We start from the raw sequence: 21,251 nt of genomic DNA on the forward strand, positions 1-21,251 counted from the left end.
ACTATCTCTTTTCTCTTCACACTCTTCAGTCAGTGCTGGGATATCCCAGTTCACCCCTACTCGTATCTCATACTGACATGTTGATGACCCCAATATTGATATCTCTACTTTAGAGCCACTGTATTGAGCCACAGAGCTGTTTTTTAAATCAGTTATTAGGTATTTTCACACAGAGATCATAGGTGCCAGTATTTCTGTATGTCTGAATCTAAAATTGACATCCCTTCCTCTTTTCACTCCCTAAACTGTTTATCTTCTTTATTCCCTAAAATTATTCTCCCTCTTTATTCCCTATCTCGATTAACAATAATACCATTTCTGTTCAGGTACCCTAATGAAGAAGAGACAAACCCAAACCCACTGCCATGTAGTCAATTTCAACTCATAATGACCCTATAGGGCTGAGTAGAACTGCCCCACAGGATTTTCAAGGCTGTAAATCTTTTCATAGGAACTCTGGTAGCATAGTGCCTCAGGCACTTGACTGCTAACCAGAAGGCTGGCGGTTCAAACCCACCAGCTACTCCTTGGAAGGAAGATGGGGCAATCTACTTCCGTAGTGATACTGTCTCAGAAACCCAAGGAAGGGTCGCCATGAGTCGGGTCTGACTCAATGGCGCATAACAACAACAACAAAATCTTTTCATGTATTTATTTGTTTTTATCTTGTCTGAAGCTAGCCCATGTGCTACAGAGCACTGAGGTCAGTTTCAGTGTTACTTTCCCCTTCTGTTACGACCACCCAGACCAGTGTTCAGATCCGATGGGAAAGGAAAGTGGATTGTCAAGGCTGTAAATCTTTATGGAATCAAACTGCTTTATCTTTCTCCTACGGAGTGGCTGGTGGGTTCAAACCACTGATGTTTTTGTTAGCAGCCCAGCGCCTTAGCCACCATACCACTAGAGCTCCTTCTTAACTAAGACAGCCAAGAGAAAAGGTTCCAGACTGAGCCTAGGGAGATCATCAGAGTTAATGAAACTGAAAAGGGGGGCAACCAAGGAGGAGAGTTAGGAAGTGTTTGCAGAAGCCCTCAGGTTTTAGATGTTAAGGTGTGCTTCATTAGGGGGAGGGGGAGCAGTCTCAGTATTCAGCGGAGTGGTTGTTTTCAGTCATTTTACAAGTGATTGAAATAGGTTTTATCTCACTTTTCCCATCTTGGATAGTGATAATCTACAATTTTGTGTTCTCTAAAATAGTGGTTTCCTAAGACACTTTTGGCAGCTGATTTTATTTCCTCTGGAAACAAATTTAGTTACGTACATGTAAAACTGTTTTCATAGCCACAGAGAGCTAATTTGTAAATTAATTTAGCATATATTTATTAGGTGTTTAATACAGGCCAGGCCTAGTTCTAGGTGTTGGTGATTCAGGACTGACCAAAAGAGTAGAACACTTTGCTCTCCTGGAGCTTGTGTTCTGGGGAAGAGACGGACGGGGGGCACTGTAAGCCCAGGAAGCGGTGCAGCTTGCTGAGTGGTAACAAGTGCTGTGATGGGAGGTAAAGCAGGGAAAGGGGATAGGTCACATTCGGATGGTGGTTCTTAACCGAGTCCCGAGGGCAGCTCTTTCCAGGAAGGTGACTTTAAAGGAAAGACCTGAAGTGGGTGAGGGAGTGAGCTGGTTGGAAGTCTCCTGAGGAATATTCTAGGCCAAGGCACTAGCAAGTGCAAAGGCCCTGAGACATGAATAGATACTGAGGTCCATGTGGCTGGAGCAAAGAGAGCAGGTGGGGAGTAAGATGAGGTCATGAGAGATGAGGTCAGATCACGTGGAATCTTGCAGGCCATTGTGAGGCCTTCTGTAGAGAGCAATTAGAATTGTGAGCTGAGAAGAGACACACTGACTTCCTGTAAAAGCCCCATTTGTGGAGCTGTATTGAGACTAAACTGGAGTGGAACCAGGGCAGGAGCAGGAGATGAGGTAACTGCTGCAGTGTCCGGTGGGCCATGATGGTGACTTGAACCAGATGAGAGTATGGAGGTGGTGAGAAGTGCTTGTCTGACGATATTTTGAATGTATCGCCAACGGGATTTGCTCCTGAATTGGATGTGAGATGGGAGAGGAGTCAAGGGTGACTTCAAAGTCTTTGTTATGAGCAGAATGGAATGGAGAAGAATGGAGATGCCATTTCTTGGGATGGAGATGGTGGGAGATAGGATTTGTGGAGTGGGAGCAGGGAGGGTGCAGGGAAAAAGCTCCTTCACTGGCTGATCTTCCTCCTCACTCTCATCAGCGTTGGACTATCCCAACTCCCCCACACTCATAGCTGGGACCAATGTCTAGGAGTCAAATATATGAGTATAGAGTGTTGAAGAGTTCCAAGTTGGAAATGTGGGAATATCATGTAAAGATAATATTTAAAGCCATGAAATTCAACGTGATTACCAAGGAAGTGAAAGAGATCCAACAACTGAGTCCTGGAGTTCTCCAGTGTTTAGAGGTTTGGAACATGAGGAGAAGAATCCAGGGAAGGATATCACACAGGCGTGGTTGGAGGGAGGAGACAGCCTGGCAGAGTGTTGTGTCCTGGAGGCCAAGGAAAGAAAGTCTACTGAAGGGTGAGGGATGGGGGTGGGGACCGACTGTGTCAAAGGCTGCTGACGGATCAGTTGAGATGAGAATTGAGAAGGTAATTGGTGACTTTTATGAGTAATTTCTGTGGCATTTCAGGGATGAACAGGCTGGTTTGGGGTGGGTTCAAGAGAAAATTAGAAGGAGAAAATGTAGACCATAGAAACAGACAGCTATCTTGAAAAATTTTACCGTAAAACTGTGGTTCTTACCTGGGGAAGGTCCCGCATTGGGAACGTTCGGCAGTGTTTGGACCCTGGGGAGGGTGGGGGCCACTGGTATCTTGTGGGTAGAGGCCGGGAGTGGTGCTAAGCACCCTGCAATGAATGAACAGCCCCACAGTAAAGAGTCATCCAGCCACAAGTGTAGCATCGAGGGTGAAGAACTCTGAAGTAATAAAAGCAAAGAGAAGTGCGTGGTAGCTAGAGAAGAAAGTTAAGTGAAAAGAGGTTTTGTTTGTTTGGTTTGGTTTAAGATGGGAGATGGGAAGAAAGAACTAGTAGAGAAAGACAAATTGTTGAGACTGGAGAGAGTGGGGATAAGTTTTCATTCTAGGGCAGTAATGTTACCTGAGACCTTTGAAAGGGGTGTTTCCCTTAGTGAAGGCTCTGAAATGATTAGATAAGTTCTTTAGCAACTTACTTTGAAACTCAGGTATTGATGTTTTAGTACGTTACAGGATCATATTGCATAAATGTTGATTGGTGTGTGTGAATCTGGTGAAGTTTGTTGTGTTTGTGGGCATGTGTCTGTGTTTGTGGGTATGTGTCTGGGTTTGTGAGGTCCCTGGCCTGTTTATGGGTGTATGTCTCTGACTGTGTACCTCTCCTGTATGTGAGTGTTTGTCACAGAGGTGTGATCCCTGGTCTCTTGTCAGCTGTCTGATCCCTGTGGGTATGTCCATCGCAGATTAATTTTGTAGTATTAATCCCCAGGGTGTGAAGACTCTTCAGTAAATAATGATTTAAATTTAGCTTTTTCAGGGAACTACATTGAATTATTTTCGTTGTTGCCTATCTTTCTTTTTCCCAGGAGACAAAGTGAATGATGTGGTCCCATGGGTGTTGGACATGATTTTAAATAAACATATCATCAGCCCCAACCCACACGTGAGGCAGGCAGCTTGCATCTGGCTTCTTTCCCTTGTGAGAAAGCTGAGTACCCATGAAGAAGTGAAGGTACGCGGGGCTCTGAGTGTGATCGCACTGTTGGAAGCCACCTGTGAAGTGTTTGCAGTTGAAAGCCAGGAAGGAAAGTGTAGGAGGCAAGAGCCCATACTGAGGCAAAGGGCGTTAACTAACAGAAGACATTTTGAAATAAGCTGTACACGAAGAAATGAAGGGTGGTGGCCTGATAGATAGTGGCTGGAAGATGATTATAAACTTGAAGGTATAAAGGCAGATGAAGTGGTAAGGATGAGGAGGCTCAGCTTAGGGCAAGTCAGATTGTATGATGAGGTGTCTGTCTGTCAGTGGTACAACCTGCAGGGAGTTTGAGCCACCTTTGAGGATGCTCTCCACGTGAAGGAACCAGGGTTTGTCATGGCCTCGGCCTGTAAGACTTCATAGGTCTTGTTACCCTGAGAGCAAGGTTCTTATGTTTCCACAGAAATAGCATTTCAGTGTTTCAATGCCTTGTTTTTTCTCCTCCTTTCAGTCTCATCTTAAAGAGATTCAGAGTGCATTTGTTTCAATTCTGTCAGAAAATGATGGTAGGTGTTTGGAAAATATTTGATTTCTAAACTTTGTTAAACTTGTGTTTTAAATTTTGAAAAATCTGGATTCATGAATGTGAAAGAAAACTTTCATTTTGAAAAAATGAATTTATGAATATAAACCCTATTTTTGAGTTATGTGATTGAAATAAAGTTAAACCTTATTTATAGTATTAATGATAGTAAGCATTATGTTAGTGATCTGAAAACAAAGCTGCTGGTCTAGGAAGTTCTCTAATTCTTTTTTTTTTTTTTTTAATTGTAACATGTTTTTCAGTTTTGCATTAAAAAAATATCTGAGTGAGGCCTTCTTAAAATTACTACATCTGCTTACTAACTAATAGCTTTCTTCTACTTCTGATGACGGTTCCTCTCTGATTTGAACCAGGAGAGAGTGAATTGTATGTGTGTTAGACACTTAAATGGTAGCTTTATTTTAGATACACTGTTTTTTATTGTCCTGTCATTTTCAAAGAGTTGGATCTAGGTGTACTGAATTCTAGTGAGGCTGTTTGAACTTTCTTATTTGTACGACTTACAATCCATTGATACTCTGTCATGTGTACTATATACTAACTGTATACTAAGATTTGTCAACATGTCTTGGTTTGTGAGTTGAATCTTTTGTAAATATCATTGTCATTTATTAGGGACTCATGGTATCATATCATGTCCACTGAGATGGTTTAGTACATTTTTAACAAAATAGTAGATTGATTCTTTTTTATATCTTTACTTTGATATTATTTTGCATTGACATTATTAAAATTTTTAAAAAACTGACTTGATGGATAGTAGGCAAAGTTTTCTGAAACTAATTTTTTTTTTTCTTTTCACTTTTTGGTAGAGCTTAGCCAAGATGTTGCCTCAAAAGGCCTTGGGTTGGTTTATGAACTGGGCAATGAACAAGATCAGCAGGAGTTGGTCTCTACACTTGTAGAAACACTTATGACTGGCAAAAGGTGGAGTAAACTTGACAATTTCAGATTCAAACACATTGGGCAAGTGCATGCACTACTTGGTGAGAGTATGCTCTGAACGAAGGAAAATTTAGTTTTCCCTGTCCCTATTTACTAAGTCTTTCCTAAACTGCGAGTCAGTGATTGTTAGGCTGTGGATATTTTAATTATGCAGTGTGTACTGTTCACTTCAGAAACACACCAGTAGTTAATGCATTGGATTGGAACCCACTGCTATTGAGTCAGTTCTGACTTACAGCGACCCTATAGGAAAAGTAAAACTGTTCTGTGGGGTTTCCAAGGCTGTAAATCTTTTACGGAAGCAGACTGCTTCATCTTTGTCCTGTGGAGTGGCTGGTGCGTTTGAACTGCCGACCTTTTGGTTAGCAGCCCAATGCTTTAACCACAGCACCACCAGTTGGCATCGACTCCATGGCAATGAGTTTAAATTGTATTAGAAGATGACATAATCATTGTTAGCTAAATGAAAGTTAAAATGTGGAGTGGCTACTTGCCTGTGTCCATGGTCTGACTCTGAGGGTATGTGAGGGGTCATCATCCTTGACATCAGTTGCTGCTGCTTTGTGTGGCCTCTCCTGCAGGAAGGATGGTTGTTAAGGTGACCTGCTTGCTTTGCATTGTCCTCCCTGTAGGAAGGGTAGTTTCAGTGTGACAACAGTTAATTCACTGTCACTGTAGAGGGGGTTAATTGGCTCAATGTGGACGTCATCTCCCAGCCCGATGGAAGCAATGACTTTTATATCTTGCACACAGTAGACACTTGATAGGTTTTGGTTTTATCAGTTTGCAAATGAATTGTATTGATTAATTGAATGCTGGTGTGAAAAGTTGGAGGCTAAATTAAATTCTTGGTTGTTGTTTTTGTTTAGAGCTAAACATGATGTTTCTGGAGAGACAGTGGTATTTCAAGGAGGAGCCCTTGGCAAAACACCAGATGGGTAAGTATGTTGAGCCCATTGCTCAATTACTGTAGACATCTGTAAATATTTCTCTTAGATCTGGTAAATAGAGCACCCATGACTTTGTTGTCTACCCTCCTAGGAGAAGGTTGTGTTAGTGGAAGACGATGATGTCTATGGAAAAAGCCTAATGTCTTAGATTGGTCTTTTTGGAAACAGTCTCTGAGTGGAGATTTGTGTGCTGGAAGTTCATTGGGCTGTGCCCTGGGGATCAAGGCGGAAAGAAGGAACAGGATAGGGTCAGTGGCCCAGGGACGAGCTGAACTGCGATGCTGATGCTGCCAATGCTTCACCAGACACTTATGCCTTAAGGAGCTCTGGAGCTGGGTGGGACGGCCCTTTGAAGTTGTCCTGCCTTGAGGCACGAGACCAGGGCTTTATATCTCCTCACTAGACCTTTATCCAGCCCCTAGACCCCACCCCCCTAGACAAGCCACTTGTGAACTGCTCTGGGGAAGGGGTTGACCTTGGGCTGAGAGCAGTTCTGGCAGATTGATGGCTGAAAACTGTCAAATCCCTGCCAGCTGAGGCCTGGCTTAGGTATCAGAGCTCAGTGGCACTAGGCTGTAGCATAGCTCAGCATCCACTGCACCTTGGTTTTTGGTGGGGGCAACTCTGCTGAGTATTTTGGAGTCTACCAATTCAGCATTTCAAATGAATTCCCCGCACTTTTCCCCCTTTACTTGATCATATCCCACCACGGTTGATACTGTTGCTTCTTTCCCTCCGATACTCTTGGAGTCTTGGAGTCGGCCGGCCTTGCTCTTCTGCCAGCTCTCACCCAGTGTCTGCGGCGGTAGAAAGCAGCCAGCTTTGTTGTTTCGTCCAGTGACCTTCTCACCGTTTTCACATCAGATGTTTCCATTCCTCCTCCTTTCCCTGTAGACGCCTTGTAGGCCAGTTAATGTTTAAATGTTCAAATGTTTTTGTAGCTTTATTTCTGAAAGTAATTAAGTTGCATAACTTTGAAATTGTTTGCTCAATTAAATATTTTTATTATCCCTTTAAAGTTAATGAATTTTTGCCACTTGGGTCGTTTGAAGTCTTTTTTTCATAGCCGAGTTTTTGGTGTCTACTTCTCACAAACTAGATGAACAACTATTTAAACAAATACTGTTTGTTTAGAGGAAGGTTAACAGGACTCAAAAGAAGTTTTTATCAGAATTCAGGATTGAAATGATCTAGGCTAGAAAAATCATCTGGTCGCTCTGCAGAAGGACGGGGTGATCTGTTTCCAAAAAGATTGACAGCCTCGGAAACCCAGTGGGGGTTGCCATGAGTCAGAATTGACTTGATGGCAGTGAGTTTGGTTTGTTTTTGGTTTCAGGGTAGACAGATGTTGTCTCCAAATGATTCTTAGGAGCATGGGAGATTTGTGCACAACATGAGAAGCAATTCCCATAGATCTGCCTGGGGAGGTGGTGAGGGTACCATCTGCCAGGGGGTGCAGACATGTTTGGGTCACTTACCAACAGTAGCCTTGAGGGGCTTTGGGCATTGGTGATAATTGAATTAGGTGGCTTTATATTCTGCTGAACCTCCTTTTATATCTTCCTGATGATCAGATAACTCAATATGTGAAAATGTAATTTTAAAAACCATGTCTTAGTAATGTTGGTGATATTGGTAATTTGTATTAGGTTGCAGATAGAGAAATACATTATTGAATACCTGTTTTGTTTTTTATTTTTCCTCCAAGCCAGGGCATTTCTACTTATAAGGAGCTTTGTTCTCTGGCAAGTGATCTCAGCCAGCCAGATCTGGTATATAAATTTATGAATTTAGCCAATCACCATGCAATGTGGAATTCTAGGAAGGTAAGTTCCTGTCACTGGACAGTTTTTATTTTTTAGTTTCCCCTCAAACTGAACCTGGTACATTGGCAGAGTGGCAGTTGATACACTGTGTGTTTTGTAAACCTCTGTGCCTGATTAGGGATAGCCAGGCTACTGTACATCTACCTTATGGACTGGGAAAGCTGAGACGCCAGCAAATCTGGTTCAATTCAGGGATGAGTTTCAGAGGATTTTGTGATCCTTATATGTTTAATGTGTTAATTTTTCTGCAGCAGATGCGTCAGTCCCTTCATCTTCTTGCTATTTCAGGGTGCTGCTTTTGGTTTTCATGTCATTGCAACCAGAGCTGGCGAGCAGCTGGCTCCTTTCCTGCCTCAGCTAGTCCCTCGACTTTACCGTTACCAGTTTGATCCCAACCTTGGTATCCGACAGGCCATGACAAGTATTTGGAATGCATTGGTCACTGACAAAGCAATGGCAAGTACTTATAACCCTCGTCTGTGGAGGAGGAGTGCTTGGGTGGTGCGTGCAGTTAATTTGCTTGATGCTAACTGAAAGGTTGGTGGTTCAAGTCTACCCAGAGGCACCTTGGAAGAAAGGCCTGGTGTTCTGTCTCCAAAAAGTCAGCCATTAAAAACCCTGTGGAGCATAGTTCTACTCTGACACACACGGGGTTGCCGTGAGTCAGAATTGACTCGATGGCAACTGGTTGTTTGTGTTAAGGAAACATTGTTGCATAGGAAGGCATGTGTGAGTACATGCACATGTGTGTATAGGTGTATCTTTGTGCATATGTATAGACATGTTTGTGTGCTGCATATAATAAAGCACATAGGACACAGTTGTACGGAGGCTTCCTAGACATAACCAAACACCTCGGGATTGGTTTACTGGGTTAAAAGGCATAGGACCATAGTCTCGTGGAACAACTCAGTCAGTTGATATTACATGGTTCATAAAAGTAATGTTCTATATCATAGTTTGGTGAGTAGTGTCTGGTGTCTTAAAAGCTTACAAGTGGTCATTTAAGGTAACAACTGTCAGCTCTACTTGTCTGGAATAAATGAGAATGAAGGAAACGAAAGACTCAAGAAGAAACTAGTCCTTAGGACTAATAGCCCCCACGAACCACTGCCTTATCTATCCTGAGACCAGAAGAACTAGGTGGTGCCTGGCTACCACTACTGACTGTTGCAACCAGGGACACAACAGAAAATCCCAGATAGAATGGGAGAAGAATGTAAAACAAAACTCAAATTCCTAAAAATTTGGACCGATAGAGACTTGGAGAAATGCCCGAAACTATCACCCTAAGATACCCTTTAAACTTGGAACTGAAGCCACTCCTGGAGGTCACCTTCATCCACATAACAGATTGGCTTGAAAAAGAAACAGTGTCACCCATGAGTACTGTGCTCCCTTAAATAATTGACTGTATGAGACCAAATGGTCAGCGTTTTTACCCTAAAGCAAAGATGAGAAGGTAATGAAGGGAAGGGAAGCTAGATTAATGGAAGCAGAACAAATAGTGGAAATAATGAGAATGCTGACACACTGTGAAAAATGTAATGAGTGCTATGGAGCAACTGCATAAAAGTTGTTAGATGGGAACCTAATCTGCTATTAAACTTTCACCTAAAACACAATAGAATATTATTAAAAAACAAACAAACATGCTATCACTTGTATAAGACGATACCCAGGATTTACAACTAGTGCTTATCTCTCTTTCAACTTTTGTACACTTCCTTGTTTAAATGAACCTTCTTCCCTCCTTCTTTATCTCCCTCCCGACCTCCCTCTCCCCTTCCTTCCTTCCTAGGTGCTCATGGCAATAATTCTTGAAATCTCAAAAATAGAAACAATCTAAGTGTCCATTGGGCAGATGGGTAAGAAAATGGTTGTGCATTCACACATGCATTGATCAGTACTATTGATTCAGTGGAGAGTGAGTCATAGTTCTCACCTTCACAGACTTCACATGGTGGGAAGTCAGGCAAGGAGCCAGGCAGTTGCCATATGTGGTTTTCTGTTCTGGCCGTTGCTCTATTCTGTCCCACTTTTTGGTAGTAGGATTTCTCAGGACTTGCCTCTTAGTAGTTTTTGCTCCTTCAACTTTTTCTTTCAAGCAGGTGGGTCTGCCGATTCCAGAGTGTGTGAACGTGGTGAAGCTCCTTGGCCTTAAAGGGCTGCTCAGACACATCTTGAGCTGCAGACTTGCGTGTTTAACTCCCTGTTGACGTCTTTATTTGGATGTTGTTTCAAGATCTTTAAACTTAACTTGCCTAAAACAGGACTTAAAGAAGTAACCTTTTCCCTCTTGTTCTCATGCTCCCAAACCAGATAATCTGGTGTCATCCTGGAATTTTGTCTGTCTGTACTCATTCTCTCTCCCAGTTGAACCCAGTATCAAATACTATTGATTCTCCTTCCAGAATATGCCTTGAAGCCATTCTCTTCTTTCCCTTATTTTTCTTGATGAGCAAATCATCATTATCTTTCTCCTTTCTTTGTCTTTCTTTAATTAATTGTCCACATAGTTCAAAAGTGGTTTTCAAAATGCAAATAAGATACACCATTTTGGGTTAAAATCTGTCCATAGCGTCACAGTTCACTTAGAGTAAATTCTGCGAACCATGTCTTATAAGGTCTTACATATGATTTGGCCCTTTGAGCTCTCTTTACTTGGAGAATATTCAAGGCAGTAGGCGCTCAGAGTTGAGCTTTGAAGGCTTGGTGAGTTCCATTTGCTCTAGGAGAGCATATGGTACTTCTGGGTAGAACAGGATCTAATAGGGAGATTTGTTACAGATCTGTGATCAGAGCAAAGGCCTAGTCTAGAGACATCAGTCATCTCTGTATCAGTGGAAGAATGTAATCATCTGTGGAGAATGTTCAGAAAAGTAGACATAAGAAGGAGTCTAGTTTGTTAAATCTTAGATGTGAGACTAACAGAATCCTTTCATACCTCCAAGAGTAAAAACTAGAAATGCAATAACTTCTGAGAATCTTTGGCTCAGCATGAAAATGAAATTTATCATCAGTCCATCATTATTACCAAGTTGATAAGTGTATATTAAAATAAGGTCCTAAAAAAACAAACTTTCTTTCATTCTCAACCATCATAATCCTTTATGTTCCAAATACCATGCAGGCAGGGTACTGGGGATACAGAGATGAGTGAGACACTGTCCCAGCCCTTGTGTCTCCATTTATTGAGCAGACGTGTCCAGAACATGCAGTTTCCTGGTAGTATGCTGTGATTTGCTTTAAGAAGGTGCTGTGGAAACACGGACAGTACCTGAGCCAGTCTTCTCTGAGAAGATAATGCCTGATTTTGAATCTTGAAGGACAAGTAGGAATTAACCAGGCATATAGTAGGATGGAAGGGAATTATAGGTAGAGAGAGTAAGACGTGCTAGAGAACAGAGGTGGGACGGCATGTGACCTTTGGGCTTTGTTCCCGTGCACTGAGGAAGAGAAGACACTCAAGAATGCATTTTAGAAGGGTTGCTCCGGCAGCTTTTAGTGATTGATGTGGGGAGAAATTGTGGACTGAGGGGCTTGAAGAAACACATAGGCTGCTAAGTAACAGAAGCATGCTTCAGGTGATTGCCAGGTGAATGATTCGATTGTTGATGGATTGTTCATCTTTTGCTTTCATTATTAGGTGGATAAATATTTGAAGGAAATTCTTCAAGACTTGATTAAGAACCTTACCAGCAATATGTGGCGGGTTCGAGAATCAAGGTACCATTTTTGGAAATATAGCTAACACTAAAACCCAAAAAAACCTCACTGCTATCACGTTGATTCTGACTCATAGTGCCTGCTCATTGGGTTTCCAAGGCTGTACATTTTTATGGAAGTAGATTGCCTAATCTTCCTTCTTTGGAGCAGCTGGTGGGTTTGAACCGCTGACCTTCAGGTTAGCATCTGAATGCTTTACCCACTGCGTCACCAGAGCTCCTTTAACTAACACTAGTCAAGTACAATTGACTTTTCCCCAGAAATTGCCAAGTTTTACACTTTTTGCAAAAGGAATAAATTAAAACTACTGAAAAAGCATGTTTCTGGTTGGGGCTTGGGGAGTTACCTTTATTTAACTATTTAAACTCTGGTCAGAGATTTCTCTATGTTGATGTAGTTTATGTAGGAGTGAAATTGGTAGACATCAAGATAACGTTTCTGTACTGTCATTATTACCAAGGGGAGCACTGATTTCTATTTGTTCAGTGCCTGCTATGTGCCGGGCAGTATCCTGGGCCCTAGGGGCACCATAGTATAATAGGAATTGATGGAATGTCTCAAAAGGATTTATTATAGTTGTGGGAAACAGGCATTTGATGAGTGTACATGCCATCAGTATGTGGTATATTTGGGCCACCAAGGAGAAAGTAGTCATTGACATCTTAGAGGGATTGGGAATAGAAATATAAGCAGAATTTATATTCTTGTTTGTTAAGAATGTTTCATAGTAAATATTGAGCTTTTTTGATCAGATATTGGAAACTAAATTGTTTATTTTCAGTTGTTTAGCTTTGAATGATTTACTGCGAGGAAGACCCCTAGATGACATCATTGATAAACTTCCAGAAATTTGGGAAACACTTTTTAGAGTACAAGATGATATCAAGGTATTATAGAAGTAGACCTATATGTATTTATTGACTAGCTCAAACTTAAAATATGTCTGATATGTATTTCAAAATTCAATACCCAGACAATTTTGAGAGATTGCAGTTTCCCCAAATATTTTAGTTTTGATGTGCCTGTGAAGTTGCAGGGTTGGGTCTGATCTAAACTGAGTTGGCTCAAAAAAAAGGTGGCTGCAGGCTGTATTTCTTTTATTAGCGATCTTATGACGCTGTTGAGTTATGGACAAATAATAGTTTGGGAACAGTCAAGGATAGCTCTACTTTGATCAGTTCCTAATGTAAATTGGACCATTCATCATCAAACAACACAGCCATTCCCTCTGAATTTTTCCTGGATATTCTAAATTTTAGGTATTTTGATACCTTACCATTAAAATTAAGTGCTTCCGTTTTGCTTTATTCATTAGAGATTGGAAATTCTTCCGGAATCCTCACATGGGCCTTTGTGTGTATGTTTTTATGACACCTTTAGCTTCTGGATCATTATCTTTCATAGCTAAGTTTTTGTGAGGTCACAATATGCCCTGTCTGATTTTTTTAGAAGGTAATATGGCAGCGTAATATGCTCCTTGATGGGCAAAGAGCTAAATGAAACACTTTTTTTTTTTTTTTTTTACCTGATTTGGAAATTAAGATTTTGTAAAGATGTGTGGAGTATGAGGCCGTTGACTGCACATTTGGGATAGATGAGCATGGAGCCCTCAGGTACACAGCGCTGTGCTTTTCTCATTTCTAGGAATCTGTCCGGAAAGCAGCAGAACTGGCTCTGAAAACCCTGAGCAAGGTGAGAACGCTGATCTTCCATTGGGGGTGGCGGGTCGTGTTCTACGTGACCATAAAAAGCCAGTTTACTTTTTGTCATGTAAAATAACATTTAGTTAACTGTGGAATTGATTTCTTGTCTCAGTTCACTGTGAGAAAATTGGTGCTATTATTATTATTTAACCAACAAATTCTTATATTTTAAGTGGTCTCTGCAGTGGTGAGCTTCTCCGGGTGTTTATGAAGTATGACCTGCACTGGACCCGGAAGAACACATGACTCACTTAGATTAAGCAGTGTCTAGTTCTTCTTACTTGATTGCTAGATTTATGTGTTAAGCTACCTCTCATGTTTTATGAGATTGGTAAGGTTTTTGAAATTAAGTAGTCTCCCACTTGAACTTGATTTTCCCTCCCACTTTCTAGCTGAGCAAGCCTTGTAGAGTCACATCATTTGTAGTCATGCCCAGTTTTAAATCCAGATGTTTCTCACATTGTGCTGCCACTCGGAATTATTGATGATACTGAAGCCTACTTCAGAGTGCTCTCTGTGTACATTTTTCATTTTATCTTCATTTTGTTCCCTGTGTCACAAATCAGAAGATCAGAATTTTAGCAGATTTTCCATTTAGCTATCGGCCAACCTAGGACTCAATCCCAGATCTCATTTCTTTGTCTCTCCCTATAGTATCACAGAAAGTAGATTGCTTGTTCTCTTCTGTGGATGTGAGACGCAGAAAGTATTTTGTCAAATAATTGCTTTGTTGGTGAGAGGTCAGTTTCACTAATCTCCATGTGCTTTGTATGTGAGGTTTGTGTGAAAATGTGTGACCCTGCCAAAGGAGCAGCTGGCCAGAGAACGGTTGCTATCCTTCTGCCTTGCCTTCTGGACAAAGGAATGATGAGCTCTGTGACAGAAGTTCGAGCCCTGAGGTGTGTATCCGTTGATGAAATGAATGTAGTGAGTATACTGTGTTCCTGGGCATTCCTGAGAAATTTTGTTTGAGTGTCAGTTTCTTGGGAGTACGGAGAAACGGGTTGAGGAGAAATCACTAAGGCGCCCAGAGTGCTTGTGCAAAGTTGTGAGTCAAGTCTCGTGGCTGAAACATTCTCGTGGGAGCCTTGCCTTCCTGCAGCATCGCCAGTCTGCCTTGACCTTGAGTCAAGTGTCAAGTGCGTTACTTTTTTACCATCAATCTCCGTCCCCAGCGATCACACTTTCTTAGGCTACAGGTCCTTCATGCTTGCTTAGTAGTATTTCACAAATAGAAAATAAACTGCTTACCAGCTGTAGTATTGAAATATTCAAGACATTCTCTCACATGTGTAGGTATATAGCTATTTTAAGTTGGAATCAACAGGGATGGATTCTAGCTTGTATGTGTGTGTGTTTTTGAACCAGAGTGTTACCCAGGAACTTCATTTGTTCAATTTTGACTTCACCTTTAAAGCTAATCATAGTATTAGTACCAAAAGTATTTCCTAATACCTCAGTGGTTGATGAGGGATTTTTTTTTTTTGTTTTAGAAAGATGCGTGTAATAATGCAAAGGAATGATAACATTATGGTATCGTTGGTTTGCTCACTTAAATAATCTAGGTAGTGATCTTTTGTGGGTCTTCAGTCCCCTGGGTAAAAGCTGATGGGAAACTCTGTAATGGTTAAAGAAACTTGAGCCTAGTCAGTCACTGTTAATAGCACAAAAAGACAGTCAAACCTGAGCATCCTGATGTGAGGGAGTGGTACACACACCACCACCTGTTCTTGTTTCTAAAAGAACTGAACCTAGAATCCATTCAATTTTCTCAAGCTAATGGTTTCCTTCATCCAAGAGAATTGTCTTTGTCCTGTCCAAGGCTTAGTAAAAGTGTCTCTCCTGAAATAAATAAATAAACAAACACAAACAAAACAAAAAGTTGAGCGTGGGCCAGTCAAGTCTGCAGGGGACAGAGGAGCATGTTAAATGATACTGTTAGAATGTGATCAATGAGGACAAATAAATGACAAGAAAGAGAGTGGGTAGAGAACTGTTACGGATTGAAAAAGAATTAAAGAATGCAGTAAATAGCAAAAAAATGGGTGAATTCTGGATTCTAATTTAAACAAAACAACTCTTAAAGACATTTATGAAACCATCATAATTTTGAATGTTAGATGATAAAAAAGAAAACAGAAAACAAACTCATTGCCGTTGAGTCGGATCCAACTCATAGCGACTCCTCCTTGGGTTTCTAAGGCGGTATCTCTATGGAAGTAGTTTGCCCCGTCTTCTTCCAAGGAGTGGCTGGTGGGTTTGAATTGCCAGCCTTCTGGTTAGCAGTCAAGTGCCTTAGGCACTACGCCACCAGAGCTCTTATCAGATGATAGGAAAAGATATTAATAGTTTTAGTGTAAAAATGGCATTGTGATTCTAATAGCATCCTTAGCAGTACATACTAAAGTTTGGTATGGGATATGCTTTGAAATAATGTAATAACACAGGACTGTATGCCTGTGTGCACATAGAGGAGTTACCCAAAAAAAGAAAAACCATTGCTGTTGAGCTCATTCTGACTCATAGCGACCCTACTGGACAGAGTAGAAATGCCCCGTAGGGTTTCTAAGGCTGTAAATCTTTACGGAAGCAGACTGCCACATCTTTCTCCTGTGGAATGGCTGGTGAGTTTGAACTACCAACCTTTTGGTTAGCAGCTGAATGTTTTAACCACCGTGCCACCAGAGGAGTTCTAGATGGAACAGACTTGGCCAAGTGTTGCTGATTGTTGAACTAACTAGAGAATATATGGAAATTTATCTTTCATATATGTTTGAAAATTTCTTTAATGTAAATTATTTTTTAAAAAGTGCTAAGATCAGTCTCTGTAACCATGTGAGTGTATGCCTGAATGCAGTAATTTGCAAAACATCCTCATAACTGGATTTGGAGGGCTTTCTGCTTTTGTTAAAAGGATTCAGGAGTGGTTTTCTGTGTATCTTTAGCATTAACACCCTTGTGAAGATCAGCAAAAGTGCAGGAGCCATGTTGAAACCACATGCACCAAAACTTATCCCAGCTCTACTGGAGTCCTTGAGTGTATTGGAACCCCAGGTTCTCAATTACTTGAGTCTTCGAGCTACAGACCAAGAAAAGGTGAGTTGATGGCAGAGACATAGTGGTGAGTGTCATGAAGGGAGAGCTTTGTTAAGGGACTGAAGTCCATCTGAGTAATCCTTCCAGTGTCCTCATAAGTGTCTGTAGTATGCTTACTAAGTTGAGCACTGTTGTTGTTGTTGTTGTTATTTGCCATCGAGTCGGCCCTGACTCTTACCTACCCCTACCAACCCCTCCTTGGGTTTCCGAGGCAGTTATCACTACAGAAGTAGGATTGCCCAACCTTCCTTCCGAGGAGTGGCTGGTGGGTTTGAACCGCCAGCCTCCTGGTTAAGCAGTCAAGTGCCTTAGGCACTATGCTACCAGAGCTCCTAAACTAGGAAACATAAATGTCAATCCATGCTTTGTAGCCCCAGGCAGGTCACTTCTCTGTGCCTTACTTTTCTCATTCGGCATGTCTGCATAGCGTTAGCTTCTTCTACAGAGTAGCTGGAAGACTGAAACACCATTGAAGACATTGAAGGCCCTTCAGAAAGGTCAAGCACTAAATGTATACGATTTTTTTGCTTAGGTACTTTAGTTTGTCATTTAGTGGATAGAGAACTAGGTGCCCATACAGGCTAGATGATTTGCCAAAACTGTACTATGTTAGTTTCCAACTAGAGTTAATTTCTAACTATTACCTAAATCTCTGACCTGCACTGAGATGGTACCTCTCCTGGTAAATTGTTGAATGTAGATCAAAAGAAATTAGATGTTGACTAATATTTGACTTTGCTATATCTCCAAATTATTAAAAAAAAAGTTCTTTGGTTTAGAAGTACAACACTTTCATGGAGGTGTGTGTTGGGGCATTACTCCTAATGAAGTGAATGTCCCGAGTCACTTGATCTGTATTCTTTAGGCTGCAATGGATAGTGCGCGACTCAGTGCTGCCAAATCCTCTCCGATGATGGAAACAATCAACATGGTGAGTGTCCAAATATAAAGGAAAGTTTAAGTTGCTTGTTTACCCTACAGTGTAGTTCTTCAAAGTCTTCAGGCTTTTGTTAATGAAGTAGAGGTTTAAGGGGTGAGTAAAGTAACCATTGAGACTAGTTTTTTCTTAATATCGTTCTTTCTTCTTATACCATATAACTGAACAGAATAAGTAATTTCCTGAATATTAAAATCCATCAGCCAAGATTTGTGTTACCCAGGAGAGTAATATACTAATAGATCTCTCTGTAAATCTCTATCTGTGTATCTTTTTGTCTGCCTATTTAGAGAGGCCCAGACTTTTACCTCTGCCCGAGAGTTGTCTATTGGTAGAACTTGCGAGGTGTAAGCTAGGTCTGGAGGTATTTGGTGAAGTAGGCAGCATAACAGGTGGTGAAGAGAGTGGTTGAACAGTGTGGATACATTGTTTAGTCACAGGAAGGAATTTTCAGTAAGGAGCTATTTGACACTAAGGATCTAATTTCTAATGTTTTTGGAGCCCTGGTTTAAAAGTCAAAGCTAATTCTGTTGTATACACACCATGTAGTGGTTAACGAGAACTTAGGAACTCTTGGAAACTGTTTTGTTAAGCAGGCCACCCAAAGCTAGAAGAGAGAAGTAGGTATTTTGAGCGCTTTACTGGGTGAATATTAACCAAAATTCAGTCTAAGGATGTTCTATCTTGATTGGATTATTTTGAGGGAAAAGCTTAAATATGAACAGACAACACCATATGGAGATATGTTCATTAATAATGGAATATACGTGTCGTTGCATTTTCAACAATATAACTCAGCATATTATAGGGGAATTCAACTAAGAGGTTGATATTTAGAGGTGGTGTGGTAGAGTGTGCCCGTGGAAAAAGGTCATTCTTAGCATAGATCTTACATAGTAAACATGTATTAATAAACAAAAGGGGGCCAGGGAGGTCCCTTGTTGTTAGGTAATCATTATTCATTTTCCCCTTAAGTAGTGTTTTTCAGTATTTTTGTTTTGTCTTTAATGCTGAAATGGATGATTTTTTTGGTGGGGGAGGATAATAATATAATGGTAATTTTAACATAGAAATCAGAAGAAACTCAAACCATTGTTTTTCAACTTTATGTCATATATAACTTTCAAGCCCGCTGCCATTGAGTCAATTCCAATTCATATCCACCCATAGGGTTTACAAGGTTATAAATCTTTATAGAAGTCGATTGCCTCATCTTCCATGGAGCAGCTGGTGGATTTGAACCGCTGACCTTCTGGTTAGCAGACAAATGCCTTAACCATGGTACCACCAGAGCTCCTTTATGTCATGTATAGTGGGTATATGTATTTGACATGGGCAGTTTTTAATTGAAGATGTGGTTCTGACTTGATACCCTTCTCAGGTTAACATTTATATTTATTCTTTCCCAATAGTGCCTGCAGTATCTTGATGTTTCAGTGCTGGGTGAGCTAGTTCCTAGGCTATGTGAGCTGATCAGAAGTGGTGTAGGTCTAGGAACTAAGGTAAGTAAGTGTGTTTTCCACGAAATAAAGAGTGTATCTTCTTTAATTTTGGCCACAAAAAATGTAACAGTCCTCATATTTGAAATTCATGCTTTTTCTCATAACCTAATATTAATATTGTATTTTAACCATTTGTTTTTATGGTTACACTGAGAACATGTAATTCATCCAGGAAATAAACATGTAACTTACTCAGTGAGTATGGTTTGTTTATTCAGTGGGATCATCTCTGTTCTGTAGCCATGTGTGTGATCTCTGGGTCCTTGTTTGTTATCAGTTAATGGAAGTGCTCAGTGGGCCATCATTTTCTAGGCAGTGATCAGCGTTTTTCACATAGGGATCAGCAGGTGTTTAGATAGAAAAAGATGTTTCAGCAGTCAGACATGTACTTCCTCCCCTTTTTTAAACGTAATAGCTCACTTTTTTTTAATGGTGAAATTAGAACTTGCTTTTATTTGAAATTTTTAGTGTTTATCAAGCAGAAGAAAGTTAAAAAATAGTAATTGCTCATAACTTTACCAGCCAGAGATAATTACTGTTAATATTTTGGAATATTTCTTCTAGTCTCTTTTCTATGCATATCCTTCTACAATGGCCATATGATACTTTATTGTATGTGTGTAACATAATTTATTTAATATCAATTAATGAACATCATTGAATTTATTTTCAGTTTTTTGCTGTTAAACAAAGCATTGTTATGAATATTTTTGGGCACCACAAAACCGAAAACCAAACTCACTGCCATCGAGTCAGATCCAACTCACAGTGACCCCTCCTTGGGTTTCCGAGGCAGTATCACTACAGAAGTAGATTGCCCAGGAGTGGCTGGTGGGTTTCAAGTGCCAGCCTTCTGGTCAGCAGTCAGAACCCTTAGGCACTGCACCACCAGAACTGCCATCTTTGGGCACATCTGAAGCTACATTCTTTGGCTGAATGACTAGAAATGGAAATGCTAGAACAAGGAGGGGCCAAATGGCACGAGCTGTCCTCCTGAGAAGTTGTACCGATTTCCTTTCCTACTGGCAGTGTCTGAGGGTACCTGCCTTCCTACTAGATGACTTGGGGGGAAAAATGTTTGCACTGCTAATTTAAATAAGGACTTTCTTCTTTCTCTGTTGAATCCTGGTTAGGCGTCATGCATTTCTTGTATTCAGATCTTTGTTACCTAAAGTATGGGGTGTCTAGAGCATTGTGACCATCAGATTCAGACCTTTGCTTTGTGACCCTGCAGGGAGGCTGTGCCAGCGTCATTGTGTCACTAACTACGCAGTGTCCCCAGGACCTAACACCTTACTCAGGTGAGTTTGTCACAATCATGTGTGGTGATGGTTTTGCATGGCCATGGCTTGTGTGACAAGGTTTGTGTCTGTGTATTTGTGTGAGTGCGTGACAAGGTTTTAAAAGGAGAGATAATTATCATTCAGACATGCTCGTGATACTGTATGTTCACTGTTCATAAACCTCTCCCCACCCCCAGTCTCTTTGCAAGAGGTGCAGGGGTTATCAAATTTAGCCAGTTTCCACTGTTTTGTAAGTGTTGTATTATTTCTTACTGGAATAACAAGGTGAAAGTACCTCCTGTCCTGTAGAATCCATTATCATTTATAACTAACTTTACATCAGCATTTTTCTTTTCTTAGGTCAGCTCCTGGATGGAGCTAATAACTTTATATACCTACCTCTCACTTTGCTCCCTGCCTCACAATTTTCTGGAAACAGATTAATTTTCCGTTTTATGTGAGGTAAAAGGGAGCAAAGGGATAGCACAAACATAACATTCAAGGCACCTAAACTTCTGAGTAAATCAGGTATTAATGCCATGGTTATGTTTGTTGTGGTCCTGAGATTAGAGCCAAACATTTGGTCAATGAGCCATCAGATCTTTTTCTTTTTTCTGGTAGGTAAGCTTATGAGTGCTTTGCTTAGTGGCCTGACAGATCGGAACAGTGTGATTCAGAAATCCTGTGCATTTGCCATGGGCCATTTAGTTCGGGTGAGTTGAATTTCTTATATAGTGAAGTAAAATTCTTTATAATTATGAAGAAATAATGAGAATTGTTTCTTTCTCAGACCTCGCGGGATAGTAGCACTGAAAAACTTCTGCAGAAGCTCAGTGGCTGGTATATGGAGAAAGAAGGTACTTTGTCTCTCTATTTTTTATGTATTAGATGTTAGACAGTTTACAAAACAATACAAATCAGCTTGTACGCTATAGACTGGATTTTCTAGAGGAGCAAAA

At 40.8% G+C, this 21,251-nt stretch overlaps 1 protein-coding gene and 1 non-coding gene across 2 annotated transcripts in view; one reads left to right on the plus strand and one right to left on the minus strand.

Annotated features, from left to right (window-relative positions):
- The window catches only part of ECPAS (Ecm29 proteasome adaptor and scaffold), a 105,944-nt gene that overhangs the window by 66,666 nt on the left and 18,027 nt on the right, over positions 1–21,251 (plus strand). The window contains 16 exon segments of the mRNA XM_007936772.2: positions 3,605–3,750; positions 4,229–4,283; positions 5,134–5,248; positions 6,136–6,204; positions 7,925–8,042; positions 8,331–8,498; positions 11,692–11,771; positions 12,553–12,658; positions 13,416–13,463; positions 14,252–14,373; positions 16,420–16,570; positions 17,436–17,501; positions 18,920–19,009; positions 20,244–20,310; positions 20,914–21,005; positions 21,083–21,149. Coding sequence (XP_007934963.2) covers positions 3,605–3,750; positions 4,229–4,283; positions 5,134–5,248; positions 6,136–6,204; positions 7,925–8,042; positions 8,331–8,498; positions 11,692–11,771; positions 12,553–12,658; positions 13,416–13,463; positions 14,252–14,373; positions 16,420–16,570; positions 17,436–17,501; positions 18,920–19,009; positions 20,244–20,310; positions 20,914–21,005; positions 21,083–21,149 — 1,560 coding nt within the window.
- LOC122149642 lies at positions 665–782 on the minus strand. Its single transcript, XR_006163246.1, has one exon. It is a non-coding gene; the product is annotated as a small nucleolar RNA SNORA61 (small nucleolar RNA).

The sequence above is a fragment of the Orycteropus afer genome, unplaced genomic scaffold (assembly GCF_000298275.1).
Source record: "Orycteropus afer afer isolate SDZICR_OR568_19922 unplaced genomic scaffold, OryAfe1.0 scaffold00037, whole genome shotgun sequence".
Classification (NCBI taxonomy): Eukaryota; Metazoa; Chordata; class Mammalia; order Tubulidentata; family Orycteropodidae; genus Orycteropus; species Orycteropus afer.